A 25,687-nucleotide genomic window follows, 5' to 3' on the forward strand; every position below is an offset into this window, starting at 1 on the left:
GTAAGTCTACTTCTGTGAGGAGACCAGGGCTGGACAGGGCCGCTTGGGCTGGTTTCCTGCACGTTTGTACCACGGGGTCATTACTCTCCATTCTTTAAACTATTACCCTCTCTCTTACCCTCCCTGCTGGCTGAGTGGGGAAATTTCTGGTGATGGCAGTAGCTGCAATAAGGACTTGGGAAGTGCCGTTACCTAACTTAGAACTGTGGAACACAAGGGCCAGAACAGGCTTGAAACAAACAAAGTTAATGTCAAGTCAATTCTGACTCATGTTGTTAGGTGCCATTGAGTCAGTTCCAACTCACAGTGACCCCATAAGGACAGAGTAGAACTGGCCCATAGGGTTTCCAAGGAGCGGCTGGTGGATTTGAATTCCCAACCTTTTGGTAAGCTGCCAATCTCTTAACCACTATACCACCAAGACTCCAAAATAAGGTTTCTAAGGAGTGGCTGGTGGATTCAAACTGCCAAGCTCTTGATTAGCAGCCAAGCTCTGAACCACTATACCACCATGGCGACCCTGTGTTTCAGAGTAGAACTGTTCTCCATAGGTTTTTCAATGGCTGTGACCTTTTGGAAGCAGATTGCCGGGTCTTTCTTCCGAGTTGCCTCTGGGTGGCTTTGAACTGCCAACCTTTCAGTTAGTTTGTGCCACCCAGGGACTCATAGAACAGACCTCAGAGATTGGAATATACAACTTCTCAGGTGGAAAGAGAGAGGCTCAGATTCATACATAGTCAAAGGTCTCCTCTGAATACGTTTAGATATTTGCTTGTACTGGCATAGACTGTCTGTGGCCACCCAGGAATATGGTAGCATTGGTTTCCTCTGGGTTGGGAACTGGTGGCTAGAGGGCAGGGATGGGAGAGAGACTCTTGACCCTTTTATATCTTTTAGATTCTGAGTCATGTGAATGTTGCCTATTAAAAAAGTAAAATGCAGAACAAAAATCTCTTTTCCATCCTTCCGTGGTCTCCTTTGGGGGATTAACTATTTTTAGGGGACTGGACAAGCCCCTTGGTTTACTCCAGTGGGGATGAGAGCACCTCAGCCAGCCTCTCATGTCCCACAAGCTGATGAGTGTTCCAGCAAGCATGCCACTGGAACAGTATATGGGGGCTGTCCCAACACAGCCACAGGAAGGCCACAGGTACTGCAGACACTGTGGGCAGCCTTGGGGAGCCTCAGCTCTTACCCTGCAGATTTACAAGAAGGGAGATGGTTGTTCTCTGCCCCTCTGATTTACAGCAGCCATCCATTACTTTGGATGGTCATCTAAACTGCTGATGACCATCCAAAGTAATAGTGTGCGGCTCATCTCTGGAACACACCTCATTGCCTTGACTCAGGCTGAGACAAGCACCTGAGCAGGAAAGGCAGCCCTAAAGGGCTCATGCAATCAGTTCCGCAGAAAGCAAATCAGGTGGTACTCCAATAGATAGCAAGGAAATGAGTGTCACTGCCATCAGGGGCTCCGCTTCCTCTCACTTGGATTTGGGCAGTATCTTTCTCCCAAAGGAGCCCTGGTGGTGTAGCGGTCAGCAGTTTGAATCCACCAGCCATTTGTTGGAAACCCTATGGGCAGTTCTACTCTGTCCTGTAGGGTCGCTATAAGTTGGAATCGAGTCGACAGCAACGGGCTCGGTTCGGTATAGTTTTTCTCCCAAATTCTAGGAAACCAAAAACACCCGGGAATCCACCCTTGCTTGATCAGCTGGAAGGCAGCAGGCATCTCTGGGGAGGGGGTGAGGAGTGAGGGGCAGGACAGAAGCACAAGACTGGGGTGTGCTCCTGCCTCAGGTTGTGGAGACATGGGGAACAGCAGGAACAGGTCTGGAGGAAAGGGGTCTTGTCTCAGGGACAGAGTCCCTGAGAACCTAAATGTTTTGTACATCTTTGAGTCTTTCTTCTAAGTACTTAACGTTTTGTGGAGTACAACATCAGCAATCAAAAACATGTTGAAGAAGAAATGAGACCTTTATTTAGCCCCCAGGGCACATTTCAATTCAGAGGCAAAGAGGAAAATGTCGGGACAAGGAAAGCCAAGGCACAAAGAGGACCCGTAAGGGTACCCAAGGCTCACCAAGGACACACAACAGAGCCCTTCCCTTCATATCAAATCTGGGAGGTGAGAAAGGCTGCCTCGTTCCACTGAGATAGGCCAAACCACCCCGGCCTGGCTGAGGAGAGGTGCAGAGTAGTGATGTCAGGCCAGGAGCGTTAGAACTTGCTGGCATAGAGGGTCATAATCCACTTGGGCATGCGGAGGAAGCCGGGAAAGTAGGGGGCCAGCCAGCGCAGGCTGGGGACGTGGGTGAGAACAGACCTCACAGACAGATAGTCTTGGACGGGGCGGCCTGGGGACAATAGGAAGGAGAGGAGGATTAGACCCTTGTCTCCCACTTCTTGGACCCCAATCCTGGCTGAAGAAACTGAGTGGGATGTGAGGAAGGAAAGGGCAGGAAGAGAGTGAGGGAGAAAAAGCAAGCAGGGAACATGGGAGGAGAGGTCCAGGCTGGCTGCTGGGCCCAGAGCCCTCACCATCTATATCCCGAAGGCCGTAGCGTCGAGCGAGGTCACAGGATGGCAGCACCTTTCCACTCAGGCTCAGGATATCAGGGTCTGTGGGCACACACAGAGCTGGAGATGGCCCGGGAGTGGCACAGGGTGACAGGGTTTGGGCTCAACAGGACAGGGCACCACTGAGACAAACTCGGGACCGCAGGAGAATTGTTTCTTTCTGTTCCTAGGAAGGTTCTTGGGCCTCCGGCTCCTGGCCACAGTTCCTAGGAGCTAGTTCCTAAGGGTTCCAAACCTCACACTGGGAATTCTGACCCTTTGGCCCTCCAGAGGCCAAAGAAAAGAAGGGTTTACTCCTTAACCACCTCCTGAACCAGGACGCAGCACTGGCTGCCGCTGCCCTGCAGATCCTCCATGCCCTTTCCTGTAGCCAGTTGTCCCCAACCTCTTCACCTGTTGCCAAAGCCACAACACATTTGCCACTTAGTTCTGTGGTCTCCGCAGACGAGAAAACAGATCTGAACTGAAACACAGGACACAGAAGTGAAGGGTTAATATCGAGTGCATTGCCCAAGTCTCCTTCCCCTTTCAGCTTCTATTCCAGGAAGAGAGAGGCCCTCCTCACTCCACCTGCTGGAGCCACTCCTCCCCCACACCCAAATGAGCCTGCACCTGGCACCAGGCCCACTGCCTTTCCTGAGTGGGAGGATCTGGGGGTGCTGACTAATGTCTGGACCTTCTGGTTGGTAGTTCAGTGTGGGGGTCAAGAGCACGGGCTTGGGAGCTTGACAGTCTTTTCCATTCACCTAGTAAGCCTTTCCATTTATGACATACGTGACCTTGAGCAAGTTTCTTACCCTCTCTGAGTTTGTTTCTCCATCTGTAAAATGGAAATAAGATCTCCCTTACAGGATTAAAGGAAATAGCTTGTGTTCAGGGCTCAGCCCTACGCCTGGCCACCATGAGCACTCAATGAGCAGGAGTAGTTACTCTTGTCACTGTTGTTATTGCCTTGTCATTGCGGATGGAGGTGCTGCTTCCTCTGTACTCTCTGCCTCCTTCACCCTCCCTTTGCCAACCTGCTTGAACACAGGATCCTCAAAAGAGTCCTCCTTGGCCATATGCTCCTTCACCAGTTCTGTCTGCACCAGCCCTGGCCACAGAGACACGTAGCTGACCCCGTGGCGCCGCAGCTCATGAGCACAGTCAGCAGCCAGCCTGTCACACTGTGAAGAAACAGAAGTAGGGTGGGCACCAGGGCACCTTCTTCTCCTACCCTCTCTGCTCCTCCTCGGGATGCCCCAGCCCCGTGCCCTTCCCAGGAGCCCTGAGGGCTTAGCTGCCCACCTTCCCCAGTGCAATGCTACTCTGGCCAGTGCAGAGGAGCCCAAGCAAAGCAACTGTCCATGGAAGGGCGGAGGGAAATGTGAAGGCCAGCCAGCCTTTTCAATCCAACCACCAGGGACTGTATCTCCTGAGCCATGGATAACATCACTGTGTCATCCCCCTCCTCGGCCTCCATGCCTCTGGGTCCTCACCGCAGCTTTGCCCACGCCATAGGGGACGCCGAAGGCATACTGCAGCCCCCCGAAGGAGGAGATGACCACGATAAGCCCCCGGCCAGCTGGTACCATCAGCCGCGCCCCATACACTGAGCACAAGTAGTGGCCTCTGGAAGAGGGGGTGGAGGAAGGAAGAGAAATTAACATTGCTCAGTGCTGGGCTGGAGCCCTGGTGGCCAGGGGTTAAGAGCTATGGCTGCTAACCAAAAGGTTGGCAGTTTGAATCCACCAGCTGCTTCTTGGAAACTTTATGGGGCAGTTCTACTCTGTCCTATAGGGTGGCTATGAGTCAAAATCGACTTGACGGCATCGGGTTTGGTTTTCGGTTCAGTGCTGGGGCACTGCAGCATCTCGACAGTGTCCTCTGCGCTCTACTGGCTGTTGTTGGCAGAGGGACGGCTGCAGACCTGGGAGATGGGGGCTGGAGGCCAGTTCTGAGGAAAACTGGCAAAAACCAACCAATGACAGATAAGAAATGATAATCTTTATAAGATATAATCGAATTAAAGTCACAGTAGCAATTACAAACATTAAAAAACCTCGGGGGGGGGGACTTGAAAATCTATCTAGACTATACATGGAAAAAAAAAACTATAAAATTCAAGTGCAGATGTAATTTGTTTGATGATAAGAAGAATCAACATGTAAAACATCAGTTCTAATGAAGTCAACCCATACATTCAATGAAATCTTACATCTGTATCTTGAGAAAACATTTTGGAGGACTTGATAAAATAATTGAAAGCTCAATGAGAAGAATAAACTGTGAAAATAGCCAGGAAAACCCTGAAAAAAGGAATTTGCAGGTGGGTGAGGGGGATATGCCCCCCTCCCGTAACAAAATGTACAATAACGATACGGCAGTTAAAAGCATGCAGTGCTGGTATCGCGACAGATAAATCAACGAAAAAAAATAGGCCATAATTAGCTCCAAGTGTACATGAGCATTCAATGTATTATAAAGGCAGCGTTTCAAATCTGGGGAAAGATGGCTCATTCAATAAATCAATTCAGGAGGACTGGCTGGCCACGGAGCAGGGGTGGGGGAACACTGGCTCTCTACTTCACTTTTTACTTCAGAAGGAATTCTAAAAGGCTTAAGTATTTGGATATAAAAAGTGAAAGCACAAAAGTACTAATAGAAAACATGGGTGAGGGTGTTAATAAACTTGGGGTGGGGGGACTTTTCTTAGCTTGACAGCAAGATAAACACTATAAAAGAAAAGACTGACAGATTTGACTTCCTAAAAGTAAAACATACATATACATACATGCGTATGTATGTACATATATACATACACAATCACAAACACACTTATACACAGAGTGTGGGGACAGCTTGCTTGCAAAAAATAAACACTAAATTGGGAGAAATGTTTATAAAACATATGTCAAAGGAATCTTGTTCTATAAAGATCTCTTATAAACTAGTGTGAAAAGATGAACGTAACAACACGAACGTCAGTTCATAAAAGAGCCAAGAAAGAGATAAAAAAACCCAAAACTCAACCTCACTAATTATTAAAGAAATGTTAATTAAAACCACCTGGAGATATTTTTGGCTTACTAGAGTTTTGACAAAGATTAAAAGCCTGATGATGTCTGGTCCTGCTGGGGACATGGGGGAAAGGATACTCCCCTTCATTATCATGAGATTGTAAATTGGTGGCGTTTTTTAAAGGGCAATTAATGTTTATGAAATCTTTAATCTCAATTTAATTAACTTTAATTTTTTGTCTCAAGAATTCCACTATTGGGGGTTGATGTAGAAATACTTGCTCAAATTTAAAGGCATCCAGGGCAGTATTATTTAATTGGAAAAATTAGAAACAACCCAATTGCTACAAATAAGGATTAACCCACTGCCCTCGAGTTGATTCCAACTCAGAGTGACCCTATAGGACAGTGTAGAACTGCTCCATAGGGCTTCCAAGGCTGTAAATCTTTATGGAAGCAGACTGCCACAGCTTCCTCCCACAGAGTGGCTGGTTGGTTTGAACCACCGACCTTTTGGTTAGCAGCCGAGTGCTAAACCACTGCACCATCAGGGCCCCAAATAAGGATTAGATAAATAAATTAGGCTACTCCCTCCCAATAGACTATTTTGTGGGTATTAAAACAAATGACAGATATTAATGTGAACAGACTATTAACAGTAGCTATCTTAGGGTAGGGAGAAAGGAATAGTGGTGAGAGAAATAAGATTATACAGATTTTTAGTTTGCGTTTTATATACACACACACACACATACATAATAAACAGGTTTGGTAATCAGAATAAACTTCTTTTGCCATGTGGAACAGTTATCAAAAAAAAAACAAACCTAAACCTGTTGCCATCAAGTCAATTTCGACTCATAGTGACCCCCACAGGACAGAGTAAAACTGCCCACAGGGCTTCCAAAGAGCAGTTGGTGGATTCAAACTGCTAGCAGCCGTAGCTCACCTTAGCTTCTAACCACTGTGCCATCAGAGCTCCAGTTAGCACCCTCCAAATGAAAACAATAGAGAGTTACGGTTTCATAAAAAAAGCCCAGCCTAAGGTAATACAGAGGAAAGGCAGAGAGAGAGAGAGTGTGTGTGTGTGTGTGTGCCTGCGGTCTGAGTCTCTGCCTTGTGGGCTTAAAGCCCTGACCAGGAAGAGATGAGGGTATGGAAGGCACCTCTCTTTGGAGGGTTACAGATGTGGGCACTGCCAATTTCTAGCTCGTTGGGTTTTCCTTCCTTGCTTCCGGGCTGACCATCCCCCTCTGTCCTCATAATCTTTCTTTCATTTTGGAAATAACAATCGTATTCTATTTCTGCTTTTTTGGATTGCAGCCAAGAGTAGCAAAATTGGAGCCGTGGGTGTTCTTAATCACTTTATCACAGATTTGCAGATAATCTCTTGGTTACTCTCACATCCATTGAGTGTAGTTTAATTACCTGAGGGAGCAACATCATTCCAACAATAATAAATGGAGACATAAAACCAAAACCAGTTGCTACTGAGTCGATTCCAACTCATGGAGCCCCCACGTGTGTCAAAGTAGAACTGTGTTCCTTGAAGTTTTCAGTGGCTGACTTTTTGGAAGTAGATCACTAGGCCTTTTTTGGGGGCACCTCTGGGTGTACTCCAATCTCCCATCTTCTGGTGAACAGCCAAGTGCATTACCCATTTGCACCACCCAGGGACTCAGGCTGAGTCAATTCTGGATGTTGTGTTTTCCCTCCTGTGTCCGATAGATGTGGACCCCATGACAACCGTGCCCTCTCTAGGTGATCTGGGAGCATCCATGCCTGTGGGTTGGGAGTGAGGATGTGGAAGGGGAGGACTGGCACTCACTTTTTCTTATTCATCTTGATCTAAAACAAAACCATTTTTGAAAATACAAACCACGGGTGGTACGCATTACTGAGGGAAGGAGGCTCCTTCTCAGTCACAGAGCTGGATGGGCAGGAGAGAGTTCAAGGGCTTGTTCGGATGAAGATTATTGACAGAAACAAGGCAAAAGTTGACACTCCCAGGTATAGACTCCCTGGGAGGAATGTCTCCAGAGGTAAGTGGTGCAAATGGGACAGAAAGGAGGAGATGGGGGCAGGGAGGGGGAGAGGCTGGAAGGAAAAGGAGAGGAGGGCTTATGGGGAAAGGCCCTAGCCCTGAGCCCTCGGCCTGGCTAAGTGAGTAAGGGAGCCTGGGCCCTTGTAGTGGGGCAAGGGGGACACCCACCTAAGTCCAACATTGTTAATGTCATCCCATACGGAGGCAGGGCTTTCCCAGAATGCTTTATTCATGTTGTTGAAGATCACCTGGAAGGCATGGGGAGGGCGATGATCTGAAGGGAGGAAGGTATGAGGGTCTGGGTAATGGAAGGGACAATGAGTGGGGATGAGGACTCAGGAGTCAAAGGGGGAGGTCAGAAGCATGGAGCTGGGATCAGAGTTCAAAGGTACCTGGACCCCGGCATAGGCGTTGTTGACGAGCACATCCAGACGCCCATGCTGCTCCCGGTCCACCTGCTCAAACAGACTCTGCACTTCGCTCTCCTGGCTTGAATCGCACACCACAGGCACGCACCGGCCCCCATTGGATTGCGCCTGGAAGGTACAGAGGGGCTATAAGCTCACAGTCACACATGAGTATGAGACATTAATGCAACTCCCCGCTGACCCAAAGTGGGCTTGGGAGCTGAGAAGCCAATCACAGAAACCATAGCTAGCAAGTGAAGGGCCACGTCAGGTAATACCGCCCCCTGGTGTCTGAGGAGTTTCAGGACTGATAGTCCCACCTCACTCCCTAGGACCCAGGGCCAGGTGGACTGGGATCCCATGCTTAAAGTGAACATTTACTAAGGCTTATATGCAAGGCATTGTGCTTTGAGGACAAATAAGGTGTGGAAAGTTCTCTAGAGAAACAAGTATCCTTTCCTTGTCCTTGGTCATTGCCATCACTCATGCCCTTAGCACCTACCCTTTACCATACACCATAGAAGCACCATACAATTCTAGCCTTCTTACTCTCCCTCCATCTCTCTTCCTTGGAGAAATCAAATCTCTTAGGCATGAACTATTTCTGCTTCCCATTCTGCCTTATCCTCTACAAATGTACCCTATCCTCCAACTTCAGAGGAAGAAGGGTGACTTATTCAAGGACAATCCCCTTATCCTCCTGACACATGCTCTGGATTTCACCTCTTACCTTCTTGTCTGAACTGCTGCAATGCCTCCTGACTGCTCACCTGACCTCCAGTCTTTCTGTCCTAAATGAATTCTACATACTACAGCCACTGTGAACTATCTACAACACAGATCTGGCCATCCTGTTGTTCTGTTTAACATCTTCCAACTGGATCCCCATCTCTTCAAGATAAAGTCAAAGTTCTCTACCAGGGCCTTCCAAGACCCATTCTCTGCTTCCTCTCCACCCTCTCACCCACCAACTCCTCCCTTGCATTTTCATGCTCTGGCATTATTTCCCACAACAGCCACACTCTTTCACCACTGTCGCTCTGTTTATGTAGCTCCCTTTGTTGGAATGCTTTTCCTAACTTTCCTTACCTGACTCTTACCTTTCAAGACTCAGTTTAAAAACCATCTCCTCCAGGGCCTCTGGGCACACCCCCATGTATCTCCATGCTCCTCCTCTGCACTCCAAAACATTCTATGCACATCCTCCTCTTATCACTTACCATATTCACATTACATTGCAATGATCAGTTTCTGCATCTGACTTTCTGTTGAACTTTATCTTTTAAGAGCAGAGACTATATGTTAGTAATCTTGGTAACTCCAGTCTTTTTCCCAGTGCCTGGCAAACCATAGGCACCCAAATATTTATCCCACTGAGCTCTAGTAGGGAAGTCTGACTTGCAAATGAAAACGGACACTTCAATAAACTCTTGCCTAACATAGAGGAAAGCACAGGTCCACAATCCTTATATTGCAATTCCAAAATCCCCCATGGGCTTGATCAGAAAGTTTTTCTCATAAAACTCACTTGATGGCAAAACCTGACCTGACTCGAAGTAATTTACGGTGTTTAACTAGCCCATATTGAGTAAGTATTCCTGTTTTGCTGAAGGCTACTACGGTTTTGGGTAATGAATTAAGGGAGGACTGGAGAAGGAATGGTTAACGGGAAAGGCTCCCCTCAGGTGGTTTGTGCCACTGTGGTCCCAGTAGAAGTGCTCACCTCCTGAGCAGTGGCCCGGAGTGTGTCCAGATGGCGGCCAGTGATGTAAACTGTGGCTCCTGCTTGGCAGAGTTGCAAAGCAATGCCGCGGCCGATACCCCTAGAGGCACCGGTTACCACACACACTTGGCCCTTCATGGGAGCTGCCATGACTCAGCAGCAAAGAGGAAAAACTGCGGAAGCAAGGACTTGCTCTGAGGGAAGCTACAGATTGTGTGTGGAGGGGGGACCCCAACTGGGGCAGGAAGGGGGAGCAAAGATTGGGATCCTATGAAGGGAGAGGAGAAATTTTAGAGGGGGCCACTGAGTGGGGGCCTCAGGGCAGGCCTTGCTGTCCCTTTTGGGAGCCCTGGTGGCGTAGTGGTTAAGAGCTATGGCTGCTAACCAAACGGTCGGCAGTTCGAATCCACCAGCTGCTCCTTGGAAACCCTAAGGAGCAGTTCTACTCTGTCCTATAAGGTCGCTATGAGTCGAAATCGACTCGATGGCAACGTTTTTTTTTTGGTTTTGGGGAGTGAAGAAGGGGGCATGTGGAGCTATCCAGGATTTGACACCTACTGGGACCCACTGAATGGGGACGACGGGGTGGGGGGTTCTCAAGGCGGCCCCTCAATGAGCGTTCACGCAGAGTCCTTCGCTTTCTGGTGCTGTGGCCCCTGATCTGGCTCAGTCCCGCCGAGCCCAGGGTGAGGATTGTCGGGGGTGAGCGCGAGGCCTGGGTGCTCTCAGCCGAGTGGGGAGCTTGCGCCCCTTACCTGCCGCCTGTGCACCCGACGCAGTCCTCGCGGCGTCTAGCTCGCCACACCTGCAGCTCCTGATCTTTGATTCCAGCCCAGGGTTCAGGACCACGTGACTAGGACTCTGGCAGGGTAAAGCGCTGGGGTGGAAGTCTGGGTTCCTGCTGGAGTCCAGCAGGTAACACGGAGGGAGGGCTTAGGAGGACAGAGGGCCGCGGGGTGAAGGCCAAGAATCGGTTGCAGTCTAACCCGGAGGTCTGGATCTCGGGCTGAGGGGACGGAGCCCTGAGGCGGGTTTGGGACAAGCAAACGGGGGCGGGGCTACCCGGAGGACACACCCACGACTTCCGGGCTGGAGGCCGTCGCGGAGCTATGACGCATTACGCCGCAGCCTGAGTGCGTCGGCGTGCATAAACTGGTTCTATCTCCGGGAGACTCTCTGCGGCTAAGGCAGCTTTCAGAGCCGAAACCCGTTGGAGCACCCATGGGGCTGGGTCCGCGCTCTCCCCAGAAGACAGGGCGCCGGTTCCCAGGTGGCGGCAAACGGCGGCGTGAGGCCAAGGGGTCGAGTCGCCCCCCGCCAAGCCGCGAGCCTGAACCCCGCCCCCCTCGGGACGGGGGCTCGGGGCCGGCTATTAATGCGCACCTCCACCTGAGCCCCGAAGCTTTGGGATATTTCCGCCGGGCGCTCTCGGCGCTGAAAGAGGCTCCCGAGACCGGGGAAGAACGAGGTAAGGAGCAACTTCGGCGTGGATCCAAGAGAGATTACCATCTGGGCAAAAAATCCGGGACAGGCAAGGAGATTTGTGGGGGTCCCTGCAGCGTCGGGGCTTAAGTTTCATCTCCCATCTCCTCCTCTTCACTTCTCACCCCTTGGTTGAGTGATGGAACATAACCTTATCTTTCAGCTTTCCCGAACTTTCTTTTCAGAGCTAATGGTGCAGAATGTACTGAAGGAGGTAGAGGCTCAGGCCCTGGCTCTGGCCACAAACAGGTCTGGCAGTGAGATGCTACAAGAACTGTTGGAGTTCAGTCCCTTGAAACCTCTGTGTCGAGTATGGGCTGCCCTACGCCCCACCTTGCGCTTTGTGGCCTGTCATCGGTGCGGGGTCCATGTATTGCAAAGTGCTCTGCTGCAGTTGCCTCGATTGCTGGGGAGCCCTGCAGTGGAGGAGGAGGAGGAAGAGGATGGAAAGGATGGTCCTTTGGAGACCCTGGAGGAGCTGGTCCTGGGACTAGCAGCTGAGGTGTGTGATGACTTTCTTTTCTACTGTGGAGACACATATGGCAGCTTCGTGGTCAGAACTCTGCTGCAAGTGTTAGGAGGTACTCTCCTGGAATCTGAGAGAGCCAGGCCCCGTGGATCCCAATCATCTGGTAAGTGTTACAGGAGAGGGAAATGGACATAGAGAGAATGAGAGTTTAGGAAGTTCAGAAGGAATGAGTAAGCAGAAGAGTAAGTCTTTAGGGGGGGAGTTTGGCCGTAATGAATTATCGGAGAAATTAGGACAGGGTTTAGCAGGCCAAAGATTAGTGTGTGCCAAGGCCCAGGGGGGTGATTCATATAGAGCAATGGATGTCAGACTTTTTTTTAAACCACAATCCACAGCATGAAAAAAAAAATTTCTTTAACACGACTCAGCATACATGTATGTATATATATACATGTTGGATTCAGGTAGAAGTTCAGGAAACAATACCCTTACTACATGCAGTCCACTTGCATATTTTTCTTTCTTTCTTGTTTTTATTTCTGTCCTATTCCATTAAAAAATGCTGGTTGAGATCCACTAAATTGATTTCATGTTACACTCATAGGCCGTGACCTACATTTTGAAAAACTCTGAGAAATAAGGTTAGGGAATTTAGACGAGGCCTGATTTTGGAACACCTTGAATACCTGGTTGAGGAGTTTGGACTATCTCCTATGGACCATGGGGGAGTTGGTTGAAGTTTTTTAGAAAAACTTAAATAGAAATGTAGTCTCAGTTGTGTCATCCAGATGAGAAGAGACATTCAGATATACCACATATGTTTAGTGTCCCCAAGCTGAATCCTTGTTTATCAGTGGAATTCATCTCCCTCCAGGATGACAGTTTGTGATCTCACCACTGTGCATGTTCTCCATCTTCCTCCAGAAACGCGAAGGGCCCCGGCGTGGGAATGTAAGCCAACTGATTTTGAGGTCCCTGAAATCTTCTTGAATTGCCTTCAGGACTTGAGCTCTTGCTTTCTGAAGGACATTGCTGGTAAGGAGCAAAGTAGGAGAGGGCTCTATAATTTACTTTTCTAGAAGTGTTTATTTTCAAACAAGGCCCTTCCTTAGATCAGCCTCATTCATCTTCTGAAACCTGATCCTGTTTGATACTGCAAAGCACTCTGTAAAGACTTTATGTCCATGGTCCCTTGTACCTTGTTGCCTAAAGTTTGAGGTTGTACAGGTCATCTGGAGTTGAAGAAAGCTGCTTTTATTATTTCTGCCTTCTCCCACAGTGTTTATCACTGACAAAGTTTCCAGCTTCTGCTTTCAAGTGGCCTTACAGATCTTACACCGCAAACTGCCCCAGCTTTGTGCCCATCTCTGCAGTGCTGTGATTGGCTATCTGAGTGCTCGCAATTCCTCAGCAGATGGCAGGTACGGTTGGGGTTTCAGAATCAACCACGGTTGGTGGGGCTGTGTAAAACGAATGGGGTGATGTGACGCAATTGCATTTTGGATGAAGTAGAATTAACATGCTTGATCTCTTTCTTGTTGTCTCCAGTCCTCTACTTCTGTTTCTGCGGGATCAGACGAGCTCCAGACTCCTGGAGCAGGTACTACTGGTGTTGGAGCCCCCAAGGCTCCAGAACCTCTTTGAGGATCATTTCCAGGGGCAGCTGCAGACCCTGGCTGCACATCCCATTGCCAACTTCCCTTTGCAGCGCCTGCTGGATGCTATCACAACCCCTGACCTGGTGAGTCAGGAACAGGGCTGGGTCTGTTTCTATACTCTTGTTTCTGCTAGTTCATGTTCACGGAGCCTTGTTTTATTGTGGACCTGCCTCCTTTCCTCTGATGGTGTGCTGGCCATTGCTCTTAAAAAGTTAGTCCTATGAACTTCCCAGACTTTGGATGAAGGCGCATTCTTCCCAGAGAGGATTTGTGTTGGCTTCTTTCAGGTGCCAGAAGGCACTAACAACAGGAAACCAGCTTAATCAAAGTTTAAGCCTACCAGCCTCTGGGTACTTGGCTACAAACCCCTGTGAGCACTAGGGCTGCTGCCACAGTGTCTCTCTTCCTTTGCTGGGTTTGGAATTGGGGCGGTAGGGCAGGTTTAATTCTGGTTCTCCCATACAGTGAGAGTATGACCATCTAAAGTGCCCTCCCAATGTGAGATGGCACCTTTAAGATTGCCCACTCGTCATCTGGGGTCATGAACACTAGCAAGTGGCCATCTAAGATGTAGAAATTGGTCTCAACCCACCTGGAGCAAAGGAGAATGAAGAACACCAAAGACAGAAGGTATTTATGAGCCCAAGAGACAGAGAGGGCCACATAAACCAGAGACTACATCAACCTGAGACCAGAAGAACTAGATGGTGCCTGGCTACAACCAATGACTGCCCTGACAGGGAACACAACAAAGAACCTCTGAGGGAGCAGGAAGGAAGTGGGATGCAGACCTCAAATTCTGGTAAAAAGACCAGACTTAATGGTCTGACTGAGACTAGAAGGACCCCGGAGGTCATGGTCCCCAGACCTTCTGTTAGCCCAAGACAGGAACCATTCCCAAATCCATCTCTTCAGACAGGGATTGGACGGGACTATGGGATAGAAAGTGATACTGGTGAGGAGTGAGCTTCTTGGATCAAGTAGACACATGAGACTATGTGGGCATCTCCTGTCTGGAGGGGAGATGAGAGGGCAGAGGGGGTCAGAAGCTGGCTGAATGGACATGAAAACAGTGGAGAGAAGGAGTGTGCCGTCTCATTAGGGGGAAAGCAACTAGGAGTATATAGCAAGGTGTACATGAATTTTTGCACGAGATTGACTTGATTTGTAAACTTTCTCTTAAAGCACAATAAAAAAAAAAAAGAAAAAAAAGGCCCACTTGTGCTGGGCCTTGTCCAGCCAAACCAAAGTCCTGACATTGGCAAGTGCTCTGAGAGCAAAAGAAGTGTTAGCGCGCCTGCATTCCCCACACCTCTCTGGTTGCAGAGTTGGCCTGACAGTTCAGAACTAGGTCTTCGTTGCTTCCTCTCTCCACTTTAATATCGTTACTTTGAACAGAAACAAACTTTTTAATAAATGTCTTGTATCTTGATTGTATTGTTGGCTATTGGGGTATGTAACTTTGTCAAAACTCATTAAGATGTACACTTAAAATGGATGTATTCAAGTGTATACCTGGAATGAGTTGATTTGTAATACTAGAATTTTTTTTTTTTCTGTGTGTAGCATAGACAGAAAATAGAGCAGCAGTTTGGAAACGGGTAGTGGTGATGTTTGCACAACACGATGACCAAAAAATAAAACAAAAATGAAAGAAAGAGCAGCAAAAATAAGAAAATACAAATGAACAAAAAATTAAAAAACTTACCAGCATCGTATTCTTATCATACTGGTTATTTTTGTGTTATATAAAACACTGTATGTTTTTGCTGATCATTTCTATGTATTTTTACCAAATTGAGATTACTTTTATGTTATTTTATAATTTGCTATTTTGAATATCAATCTCTACCTTCTATAGCAGTAAGTTTTCATCTTTGTAATATCCAGTCCATATTCAAATTGCCTACTTGTCCCAGGAATGTCCTTGTCCAAATTAGGGTCTTGCCTTAGTTGTAAATCTTTTCATTACATTTAAGTCTCTTCAAATCTAGAACAGTCTCCTTTCTTTCTTTTTATTCTTTTATGACACTGACATAGAAGAGACTGGGTTAGCTGGCTTGTTTTCATTGCTTTCGAGGCAATGCTTTTTATGTTTTATCAAGCATTTTTAGTTGTTTTCAGCAGGGGGATTTCGCTGAATAACTTATCCTGCCATTGCCAGAATGCCAAAGAGTCTTCATCCCATGTCTTCCCCCAGCTGTCCTCTGTGTTCGAGGAGCTAAGCCCTGCCCTGGAAGCTGTGCTGGCTCAGGGCCACCCAGGAGTAGTCGTCGCCCTGGTGGGGGCCTGCCGCAGAGTTGGGGCCCACCAAGCCCAGGTCCTGCAGCTGTTGTTGAAGGTGAGTGTCACCTACAACCCAGTTATGGCCTCAGTCCAAATTCTGCCTATTCAGAATTATCTAATCATCAGTCGTTCTTCTAATGAACTCAAGAGGTCTGCAGGGAAAAATGAGACAAGAAGCCATCTTACAGCCCTGGAATGAAAATTGTCTCCCAGAAATGAGAGAGAAGGTTATTTAAAGAAGAATTGTTTATTCAGTCTCTGTTATGTGTACAGAGGCTGTGGATATAGCAAGGCAGATGAGATCGTGCCCTCATAGAGCTTACATTCTTGTGGAGTTAGGCGTTCTTAACTTCTCTTGAAAGCTTTCCCCTGTCTAGAAAGTCTGGCTTAGGGATGGGTCAGTTCTCAGACCCATGTTTTGTCTCCCTGTCTAGGCATTCCACTGTGCAGAGCCCTCATCCCGGCATGTGGCCTGTGTGCCTCTCTTTGCCACTTTGGTGGCTTATGAGGTATACTATGGACTAGCAGAGGAGGAAGAAACAGCACCCTCGGAGCACCAGGTGAACTAGGGGAGAGGCCGAGTCACTGACTCATTGGGAAGCCCCTCACTCCTGACCTCATCTAGGTAGAGATGGCATTGTCCTAGGCATGGGCTCATTCTTCTGATTTGGTGACTGCCTCCTAATGTCCTGGCAGGTGGAAATGGCCACAGCTAGGCCCCTGGGGGAAGTGACAGTCCCAGGGTCTCTACTGCTCCAGCATCTGCTGCACTTCTCCACCCCTGGCCTTGTGCTTCGAAGTCTGGGTGCCTTGACGGGGCCACAGCTCCTGGCTCTGGCCCAGAATCCTGCTGGCTCCCACGTGCTCGATGCTGTTCTGACCAGCCCGTCTGTGACCCGCAAGCAGCGTCGCCGTTTGCTGCAGACTCTAAAGGTTAGACTCTAGCTTCTGCCTTGCCTTCCTCACCTCCATTGATTCAGAGACTGTGAGCTTCCCCTGAGGCGATACCTTCAGAATCAGAGGATATGTAGTTTTAGGCTGTTTTGACCCAGTCTCTAAACTCTTGAAATTTCAGTACTTCTCCCTCACCCACTATAACACCATTTTCTTGGACTGCCCTAGAGAGACCTACCTCTTGCTTGTCTCAATGCAGGGACAATACGTGGCCCTGGCCTGTAGTCGCCATGGCAGCCGTGTGCTAGATGCCATCTGGAGTGGAGCAGCCTTGGGAGCCCGGAAGGAAATTGCTGCTGAGCTGGGTGAGTACTAGAGCCTCTCTTTGACTTATCGGTACTTTTCCAGGTAGATGGATGGTTGGGAGTGGACTTAAATTCAGCGGAGACTGCAGGTCCAAAGGGTGGTCTGGGCCGTGGGTTCTTAGCAGTCTGATCTGTCCTTTCCTCTGCTGTTGTGCAGCCCTGCATTCCCACCCTTCCTCTCCACGTGTGTTCTGTGGATAGAGAAGTATTAACTGTATCTTAGAGGCAGGCCCAGGATCAAGGGAAAATGGGGGGACCGTCACCCATGTAGAATCTGTTTTCAAGCATGGGTGGGTGACTGCGTGATGATACTGAACATGGAGTGGTTCCCTTTGCAGGAGAGCGGAACCAAGAGCTGATAAGAGACCCTTTTGGCCACCATGTGGCTCGAAACGTGGCCTTGACTACCTTCCTGAAGCAGCGAGAGGCTTGGGAACAGCAGCAGGGGGCAGTGGCCAAGCGGCGGCGGGTCCTGAACTCAATACTTGAAGACTGAAGCCTTTGGACCTGGGACTGGGTGTTGATGGGGGAGGGGGAAGGGGCGTGTCTATCCCATCTCTTTCCTGATTTTAATTGGAGTCAAAAGTCTTATTGGTAAATATTTTTATATTTTTATTAGAAATGTTTTTGTTATTTTTTGGGGGGGAGAGTACAAAGAAATAGAGATTTCAAGGTAAAGTCATAAGGGGCTCTCTTTAGTGTGTTGGGCAGCTTAGGGACGGGATGGGAGATGTTGGTAAGGAATCCAGATACAGTAGCAGTCAGGGTGGGATCAACATGTTTGGGGGCAGGTCTGTAGCCTTCAGGGTAAGCGGGAGGCTGGAAATATGGCTGGGAGTGGGCAGCATTCTTCAGGAAAGGGTGTGGGCTGAGGGTCTAAGGCTTTGAGCTGATGACTTCTGCCACGATGGGTCAGCAGACGGGCTGTCTGATAAATTACCCTAGCCTGCACTGTCTGCCCTGGTCCAGAAACCTGATGCTGTCACACTTCTAGCAGTGTGTATGTCTCTTGGAACAACTTTTGGGGTAGAAGCTCAGAGACCCTTCTCAGTAGGCATGGAGGCGGCCCTGCCGCTGCCACTGCTCAGTCCCCTCCACTACGTGGCGCAGGGTGGAGGAAATGCCCAGCAACATATGGCCCACGCCTTGGAGCAGTGTGGAGATCCAACGTAGGAGCTCCCTGGAGGGCAGAGATGAGGGAAAGTCAGATGGGTAGGGGAATACTGGGGGAGGCTATAGAGCCAGAGGGTAGGGGCCCTCCATAGCAAGAGCTAACTGAGGGTAGGTGGGTGCTGGAGAAGGAATTGTGGGGACTGCCCAACTGTAGGGGCAGGGGAAGTGTGACATATTGATCTCTGACCTGAGTATTTTCTTTGGGCCGAGTCCTTGAAAGTCACAACTCATGGAATACAGCCCATAGAATGTGGCTTTGATGTTCAGGCTGCCAAAGAGGTCTCTCGGGTTTTGCTTGTACACATCGAAAGTGATGCGGGCGATGTCCTTGCTGTGCTTGGGCTTCTTTCTGCCCAGGCCATATGACAGCATTCCGCTGTGCTGGGTACACAAGTGAATGCAATTTGGTCTGCTCACCCTGACATCCACCACTAATCCCCATCAGTACTGGATCAGACCCACCCTTGCCTGGAATGTCTGTGTACCATAAGGTGTCCTTAATAGCTCCACAGCTCTCCAGCCCCTCTTCCCCCAAGATCATGGTTAGGCTAAAGAAGAAGCCAGGAAGAGCTATAAAGGATGGGTGGCCAATAGCAGCCTTAGGGTGGGCCTCTCACCCTGGTGGGGCTCCAGCTCTGCCCTGACTCCAGCACCATCAGGCATGTGTCATCCTCCAACAGCTGAAAGAAGTCCTCACTCTCCACAGTGGTCCCATCCTCCTCTAGCACCAGTGTTAGCACTCCACTCAGCAGCAGGGTCTCCAATGCCTATACAGTGGCAGGAAGCAGGAGGGAAGGGTTGGAACTTACCCAGGTGCCTCCCCTCTCCAGCTACTCAAAATCCATCTGTTGGCCTAGACACTGGTTGATGCCCCAACTCTACTTTCTGGCCCTTTGCCATTTCTTCTAATGGCTCTAGCTCTAAGTCTTCTAGTTGTTAGAGGACCCTCATTAGGGGCTGACCTTTTTTCCTATTTGCTCATGTTTCACCACTACCATGTCATCATCATCTTTTCCTACTCCTTTTCTAGCCACTCCTACTAGTTTGGAATTGAAAAGCTACCAGATTGTCTTGAAGTTCATTCTTCTGTCTTATTTAGAGAGCCTTACCCCATTCTCTCCTACCCTCACTGAGCTCTCCAGAACTGTTTTCAGTAATCATGATATTTAACCTTTTTTGAGTCCTCACTATGGCCCAGTATCTTTGTAGCACTTTACATGCATTATCTTTGATTTCTTTCAGCTACCTTCGGAGGTGGATTATATTAATCCCTTTTTATAGATGAAGAAACAGGTTTTGATAGGTTGAATAACTTTCCAAGGAAGTGTTAGAATCAGGGTTTGATCTTGATTTGTCACAGAAATCACCATTCCATACTGTCTTGAGTTCCATCCTTCCAGCCCTCCCTATCCATCGATCCCCCCACCCCAAACAAATTGACCCAAATGCAGCAGAGGCCATTTGGCTCACACTCCATTTAGCCCCCGGAGAGAGGGCAGCTATGTAACCTCACCGTTTCTGCTCCATCCTTTCACGTTCTCGTTGTTCTCTAGCCCCTTGGCTGCCCCTGCAATAGGAAGCCAGGGACTCAGCCCACTCACCTTGTCTAGCAGTTCCTGGCGCGTGGCAGCTGTCAGACCTTTCCGGTTGGTCCGCTTGTGATCGCAGACACGGAAAGGCCTCTTGGGTGGTGGAGCTGAGTTCCAGACCCTACGGCCAACCTCAGAGCTCACATTGGACACTGACCTGGTAGTTGGAAAGAAAGGTCAAGGAGGAGCAAGGAATAGTTTGTTGAGTACAATGGGGGTAGGATGGAGTAGCTAGAGAGTTGGGTTGGGAGGGATCTAGGTTTGCAGATTAGAGAAGCCAAGGGAGGGAGGGAGAGAGCACAAGAGGGTGTTGGGGGCAGTGGTGGTTCCGGAACTGCTCTAGCCCACCGGGGAAGTGTGGGGTTGGGAGGAGAGGAAGCGGTTTGAGTAAGCAAGTGTCCAAGGGGCCGAGTGGGCTTTTGTTGTCTCAATCACATCCCCAGAGTTAGAGGGTGGAGAGGAGGGTTAGAAATCACCTGAGCAGGCCGCTGGGGTTCAGGGCAGAGAGGTACTCCATGGTGGCGGGAAGGAGTAGGGGAGGTTGCCTCTCCCCAGTGAGTTCTGGGTTGGGTGGGTCTCTGCTGTACTGGGGCTGAAATGTTGGTGTTTTCTGTTACACAGCTGATATCCCAGCCCCAGTCAAGTGGGGAATGAGTCAATCCTGGACTCTGGACCCTCTGCCTGGCCTATAAGAAGGACAAAGTCCAAGAGGAGGGAGCGGGGGAAGGGCCTAGATGGGGTCCTGGATGAAGGATTGAGGCCTAGACTTGCCCAGAAAAAGCCACAGAAGCTTGTGTGTGTTTCTGGTGTGGGCATGTATTTTGAGAGTAAATGGGAACTATATAAGAGGATGGCTTGTAACCTCTGGTGTTTTTTCTTTGGAAGAATGTTTCCAGGGAGTTTTCTGGCTCCTATCTGAGAAGCTGCATTCTATGAGAGCAGCGCTGTATGTGCTGCCACCTACCGGAAAAACCATAAGCTGCAGCTTAGGGGAAGGGAGGCAGGGGCTTGGAGAAAATGAGGGTGTGCTTGGGTGGGGTGTGAGGAGAGACTGGCTTTGTCTGTGTCCACTGAAGTCAGGGTGTCTCCTTGAAGCCTAGTCACCAGGATTCTGTCTGGGATCCTGACCTTCCAGCTGTCCTCCTTCCTCCTTGGCCCAGGGGAGGGGCTGGCTCAACATCTCTCTCACGTCATTCACCAGAACCGCCTGCTTCAGCCACACTTGACTAGTCATTTTCCCTCTCACCTTTCTCCTTTTGCCGCTTACTTATTGTGCATGAAGGAGATGCAGATTTTGGGGGGAGGGAGGAGGAGGTGGAGCTCCTTCGATGGCAGCAGGACTTCAGCTCTTGGTGCCCTGTGTCCTTTATCTCTGATTTCAGCTGTAGCTGTGACGGACAGTTGTGTGGAAGCGCAGACTCTCACACACGGTGAAACCCTTATCTGAGCACAAGTCTGTTTTCCTGCCTGGGAGCCTCATCTGAAGCTGAGGCAGCTCACTCAGCCTCTGACGAATACAAGCTGGATGTGTGTATGGGGCTTAAAGCCTCTGGGGCAACCCTCAAACAATGGGAGCTGGGGGTAAATGCCCCAGTCTTCTGTCTTTCTGGAAGGCACTCTGTATGCTTCTTGGAAGTTTCCAATGGCTCTTTCTAATGGAGACCCTGGTGGTGTAGTGGTTGGGTGCCACGGCTGCTAACCAAAGGGTCGGCAGTTCGAGTCCGCCAGGTGCTCCTTGGAAACTATCAAGCAGTTCTACTCCGTCCTGTAGGGTCACTATGAGTCAGAATCGACTCGACAGCACTGAGTTTGTTTTTTGTTTTTTTTTCTTCCTTATCTTACCCTGCGCCCTGAGCTGAACTCCCAAATTCAGGATTACTTGTACCTAAGCCTTTAACCCAGACTCTGCTTGGACAATGCTCCTGGTGTCCTGGCTTCCAGGGAACCCTCAGTACTGGCTATTGGCTGGGCAGAGTACTTTCATTCCCCTTCCTTCAACTCTATCCATCTCTGAGGTCCCTCTGAAATCTCTTCATTTCCAAGCTTTGCTTGACCTCTCCATCAGAGAGGGCTTTTTCTTCCCACTGCACTCTGCTTTATTCCTGCCTGGTGCCCTGGTGCAGCAAGGCAGTGTGGTCTCTTCGCAGTTCTGTGCTGACTCCCCAACCAAGTTATAAGCTTCTTACACCTCTGTGGTTCTTCCTGTCCCCACACCCCACCCCAGAAGGTGGAGGCTGGGGGGATTGGTACCAGAGCTGGGAAAGGAATGCAAGCAGAAGCAAGACCTAGGATCAGGATTCAGCAGGATGCCCCTACTCGCCTCCATGAGCCCTGAGCCCTATCTGTACTTCTTCAGCTGATCCTGTTTCCATGTGGAGGCAGGCTCTCACTCGCCTATACCTGTTAGAGGTGGGAAGGAGTGGGATGAGGGAGGGGCCCCAGAAAAGGCACAGGATGAGCCCGACCTAGTCCCTCCCCATTCTCACCTCACTCTCTGCAAATGTGACAGGCACAGGACTGGAATAGGCACCTTGCCCTCCACTGCTTTGCCTTTCAGCTTCGCCAGGCCTCTTGTGGGCTCCCAAACTTGCTTGCTCCCAGCTGGGTAAGTGGATCTGCCGTTGTACCTTTACTACCCCCTGGACGAAGGAGGGGCCAGGCTAGAGGGGTGGAGGTAGTAATAGCCTGGGAGTCAGGACAGGGGGTCTGGTTCCCACTGGGCTCTGGGAAGAAACCAGGAGTTGAGGTCAGTTGTGTGGGAGCAGGGAATCTGGGTTCCAAGAAGGAGTAGGGCTTGAGTGGGACTGGGGTCTTCAAGGCAGTCAAAGGCCCCAGACAGAAGAGAGGCAGGCTGCAGGGGGCTGTGGGGATGCAAAGTCCCGTCTCCCCTGATATTAGGCACCTTCTATGGCACCTTCCAGCCCCCCACAGCGCACAAGAATGCCCTGCTACAGTTTTCCGGGGAACCAGACGCTACTGAGCTCGAAGGCCTCAAGAGCCACAGGCACCGCCTTCCTGCTGTTGGCGGCACTGCTGGGGCTGCCCGGCAACGGCTTCGTTCTGTGGAGCTTGGCTGGCTGGCGGCCTGCAGGGGGGCGACCACTGGCGGCCACACTCGTGCTGCACCTGGCGCTGGCTGACGGCGCGGCGCTGCTGCTTACGCCGTTCTTCGTGGCCTTCCTGGTGGGGCAGGTCTGGCCGCTGGGCCCGGTGGGCTGCAAGGCTGTGTACTACGTGTGCTCGATCAGCATGTACGCCAGCGTCCTGCTCACCACCCTGCTCAGCCTGCAGCGCTGCCTCGCCGTCACTCGCCCCTTCCTGGCGCCCCGGCTGCGCAGACGGGCCCTGGCCCGCCATCTGCTGCTTGCCGTCTGGCTGGCCGCCCTGCTGCTCTCCATCCCGGCCGCCGTCTACCGCCATCTCTGGCCTGACGACGTGTGCCAGCTGTGCCACCCGACGTCGAATCACGCCGCCGTCCATCTTGGCCTAGAGACCCTGACCGCCTTCGTGCTTCCCTTCGGGCTGGTGCTCGGCTGCTACGGCGTGACGCTGGCTCGGCTGCGAGGTGCCCGCTGGGGTGCCGGGCGACACCGGACGCGGGTGGGCCGGCTGGTGAGAGCCATCGTGCTAGCCTTCGGCTTGCTCTGGGCCCCCTACCACGTGGTCAACCTTCTGCAGGTGGCCGCTGCGCTGGCTCCGCAGGAAGGGACCTTGGCGAGGCTTGGCGGGGCAGGCCAGGCTGCGCGGGCAGGAGCTACGGCCTTGGCCTTCTTCAGCTCTAGCGTCAACCCTGTGCTCTACGTGTTCACCGCCGGGGACCTGTTGCCCCGGGCAGGTCCCCGTTTCCTTACTCGGCTTTTCGAAGGCTCTGGAGAGGCACTAGGGAGTGGCGGTTCAAGGGAGGGCACCATGGAGCTCCGAGCTACCCCTCGGCTAAAAGTAGTGAGGCAGGGCTGGAGCAATGGGGACCCTGGGGTTAAGGTGGAGAGGGACACTTAGGGATGGGCCCTTTGACACCAAACTCTACACCTGGGCTTGCCCTTTCCCAGCCCCTTCCATTGCCCTTAGGAACTCAGGGAACCACCTGGACATTTAGGGAACACTTCTCTGACCACAGTCTGTCTGGGCAGAATTATACACCTAGGGCAGGCACAGGTTTCTCCATACTGAGGCATTGTGAGGGTGCTGACGGTCTGTGTTAATAAGTGTCGTGTGCTTGCAGGTTGACATGTACCCATGTGCCAGCACTGCTTGGTTCTTGCCAATAGCTATGTGAAATACATTGGTCATCTATTAGGCGATGGCTTTAGAGTTTGCTCCCCCTGGTGGTTCATCATGCCTGAGTTGTACTGAAGCCCACCTGGTTCTTTGGTTGGGCCAGGCCAGGGCTAGGCACTGCCAGCCTTCAGTGGCATCTTGGCCTGCCCTCCCCAGCCCAGGTGGCCTGGTTCCCTGACACTTTTGAGTTTGGGGATGTAGGGGACATCCATGTGCACACATATGTGGTCACTAGGGTGACCAACTTGTCCAAGTTTGCCCATGACTTGCCCAGTTTTAGCACTGAAAACCCTGCATCCCAGTAACTCCCTCAATCTCTGGAAAACTGAGATGGTTGGTCATCCTGTTCCTGCTTTAGTGACGGTTCACACCTCCCAGGCAGAGGTGAAGAAAGAGCCAAGGAAATCTAGGCCCCAGGGTCATGCCAGGGCTGCTGTGCAGTGCAAAACTGGGTTGGAGTGGAGCTCTGAGCTTGGGGGCAGTGAGTATGCTTACAGCATCTAGTCCTAGGCAAGGGAAGAAAGGCTAGCCAGGGAGATGGGGGTGGGGAGCAGCTGAGGAAGGGAGGCAAAGACAACACAGTTTCTATCTGAAAAGGCCTGTGTTTCACCCCAGAGGTCTGAGCCGAAAGCTTCTATCCTTGAACAGACTGTTGGTGCTTCCCCCTGTCCTCACATGCTGGGGAAGAGGTTCCCTAACTTCCTCTGTCACATATCCTGTCTCACACACCCTGTGTGGCCAGCAAGCCCTTCCTCAACTCTGACCTCAGTTCTTGCTGTGGTTTCAGCTCATTTCTTTTTCATCATATCCTCTGCCTGACAGCTACTGGGTCAACTCTGCTCTGCCTGGTTTTTCTCAAAGCTGAGCAAGTGGAGGCCTTGGAAAGGATAGGGGTACTTTATTGACTACTATTACATTCTGCATCTTTCCTGAGAAGTGACAGGGAGGAAGTGTGTTGGAAGTGAAGCGGGGAGGCTCACAATCAGATTGGAGGAAGAATTTTCCAATTCTTGACTTCTGTGAGAGTGTGCCCTCCTAGAAAGGAGAAGGTGACCCTTTGGGAGCAGTTTGTCTTTCTACATTCCTGGTTTCCTCTCTTGGCAGGGTGGGCATGGGCATCATGGTCCCTGCTCCTTCATTCCTGCCCCCCCCATCCTCAGCCCAGCCTCTATCATCCTCTTCTTTCTCAGTGTGACTGAGGTGGAAGTGGATGGTAGGCTGTGGGAAGGTGGAAAGAGGTGGTACCACACCTCCTTGCCTAGTGCCCAGATCTTAAATCCCACCTTGGCAGACTAACCACACAGGGAAGCACAAGACAAGTGCTTGGGCAAAAAAAAAAAAGGGAAGAAATTGTCATTCTGTTTGGAGGTCTTTGAGCTCTGGCTTCTTCTAAAGAAAATGGATTACTGGTTGACCTGGAATGTGTAATCAATCCCCTGATGTGAGGGGAGGGATGGGGGTTGCTTGAAGAGGGCTCTGGGTTTCCTCCCCTGCTCTTGGCTTGAACCGAAGCCAAGGATAGGGTGCTGTCCCCTTCAGCATTTACTGGCATCCTTCTTTTAAGTCACGATGTTACCTAACCCGAACCCAGAACTTAACCACTTCTTCAACCTACACTTCCTATTAATCTAAAAATCTACTTTGTTCACAAAAAAATAAAGCTACCCGGAATTCTGGCCTCTCAGTCTGAGCCTGTTCACCTTCTCTTTCTTCCTTCCATCATCCTATATGACACAATTT

General features: G+C 50.3%; 4 protein-coding genes across 5 annotated transcripts; 2 read left to right on the forward strand and 2 right to left on the reverse strand.

The window, feature by feature from the left end:
• Positions 1-1,952: 1,952 nt before the first annotated feature.
• DHRS1 (dehydrogenase/reductase 1) lies at positions 1,953-10,819 on the reverse strand. Of its 2 annotated transcripts, none has more exons than XM_003420965.4 (9): positions 10,509-10,816; positions 9,754-9,926; positions 8,016-8,159; positions 7,792-7,871; positions 4,059-4,191; positions 3,600-3,746; positions 2,974-3,043; positions 2,542-2,622; positions 1,953-2,357 (listed from the first exon to the last, which is right to left on the reverse strand). In XM_003420965.4, the coding sequence occupies exons 2-9, from the start codon at positions 9,901-9,903 to the stop codon at positions 2,221-2,223; spliced, it is 942 nt and encodes a 313-aa protein (XP_003421013.1). In that variant the 5' UTR covers positions 9,904-9,926; positions 10,509-10,816; the 3' UTR covers positions 1,953-2,220. The 2 variants fall into 2 exon arrangements, 1 of the variants encoding a protein (XP_003421013.1); XR_002784062.2 differs by having other exon boundaries at positions 2,315-2,357; positions 2,886-3,043; positions 10,509-10,819.
• A 54-nt stretch (positions 10,820-10,873) lies between these two features.
• NOP9 (NOP9 nucleolar protein) lies at positions 10,874-17,514 on the forward strand. The gene is made up of 10 exons (XM_003420966.4): positions 10,874-11,221; positions 11,421-11,867; positions 12,629-12,739; positions 12,984-13,125; positions 13,253-13,445; positions 15,563-15,703; positions 16,083-16,208; positions 16,345-16,581; positions 16,802-16,907; positions 17,246-17,514. The coding sequence occupies exons 1-10, from the start codon at positions 10,975-10,977 to the stop codon at positions 17,401-17,403; spliced, it is 1,908 nt and encodes a 635-aa protein (XP_003421014.1). The 5' UTR covers positions 10,874-10,974; the 3' UTR covers positions 17,404-17,514.
• Positions 17,515-17,954: 440 nt separating this feature from the next.
• On the reverse strand, positions 17,955-20,186 carry CIDEB (cell death inducing DFFA like effector b). The gene is made up of 5 exons (XM_064291845.1): positions 20,146-20,186; positions 19,682-19,838; positions 18,698-18,847; positions 18,268-18,461; positions 17,955-18,087 (listed from the first exon to the last, which is right to left on the reverse strand). Exons 1-5 carry the CDS (start codon positions 20,184-20,186, stop codon positions 17,955-17,957), a joined length of 675 nt encoding a protein of 224 aa, XP_064147915.1.
• Positions 20,026-24,261, forward strand: LTB4R2 (leukotriene B4 receptor 2). Its single transcript, XM_003421005.4, has one exon. The coding sequence runs from the start codon at positions 22,577-22,579 to the stop codon at positions 23,666-23,668; it is 1,092 nt and encodes a 363-aa protein (XP_003421053.2). The 5' UTR covers positions 20,026-22,576; the 3' UTR covers positions 23,669-24,261.
• The last annotated feature ends 1,426 nt before the right edge of the window (positions 24,262-25,687 follow it).

Source organism: Loxodonta africana, chromosome 10 (assembly GCF_030014295.1).
Source record: "Loxodonta africana isolate mLoxAfr1 chromosome 10, mLoxAfr1.hap2, whole genome shotgun sequence".
Taxonomy (NCBI): Eukaryota; Metazoa; Chordata; class Mammalia; order Proboscidea; family Elephantidae; genus Loxodonta; species Loxodonta africana.

Coding starts and splice junctions, on each gene's coding strand:
- NOP9 (XM_003420966.4), top strand. CDS start 10,975: ATGGGGCTGGGTCCGCGCTCTCCCCAGAAGACAGGGCGCCGGTTCCCA. Junction 13,126..13,252: donor AATTCCTCAGCAGATGGCAG/GTACGGTTGGGG, acceptor TGTTGTCTCCAG/TCCTCTACTTCTGTTTCTGC. Junction 16,582..16,801: donor GTTTGCTGCAGACTCTAAAG/GTTAGACTCTAG, acceptor GTCTCAATGCAG/GGACAATACGTGGCCCTGGC.
- DHRS1 (XM_003420965.4), bottom strand. CDS start 9,903: ATGGCAGCTCCCATGAAGGGCCAAGTGTGTGTGGTAACCGGTGCCTCT. Junction 2,623..2,973: donor TGTTGTGGCTTTGGCAACAG/GTGAAGAGGTTG, acceptor GTGTGCCCACAG/ACCCTGATATCCTGAGCCTG. Junction 2,358..2,541: donor CGGCCTTCGGGATATAGATG/GTGAGGGCTCTG, acceptor TATTGTCCCCAG/GCCGCCCCGTCCAAGACTAT.
- LTB4R2 (XM_003421005.4), top strand. CDS start 22,577: ATGGCACCTTCCAGCCCCCCACAGCGCACAAGAATGCCCTGCTACAGT.
- CIDEB (XM_064291845.1), bottom strand. CDS start 20,186: ATGGAGTACCTCTCTGCCCTGAACCCCAGCGGCCTGCTCAG. Junction 18,848..19,681: donor GCCAGGAACTGCTAGACAAG/GTGAGTGGGCTG, acceptor GCCACTGTATAG/GCATTGGAGACCCTGCTGCT. Junction 18,088..18,267: donor GGCCCAAAGAAAATACTCAG/GTCAGAGATCAA, acceptor TCTGCCCTCCAG/GGAGCTCCTACGTTGGATCT.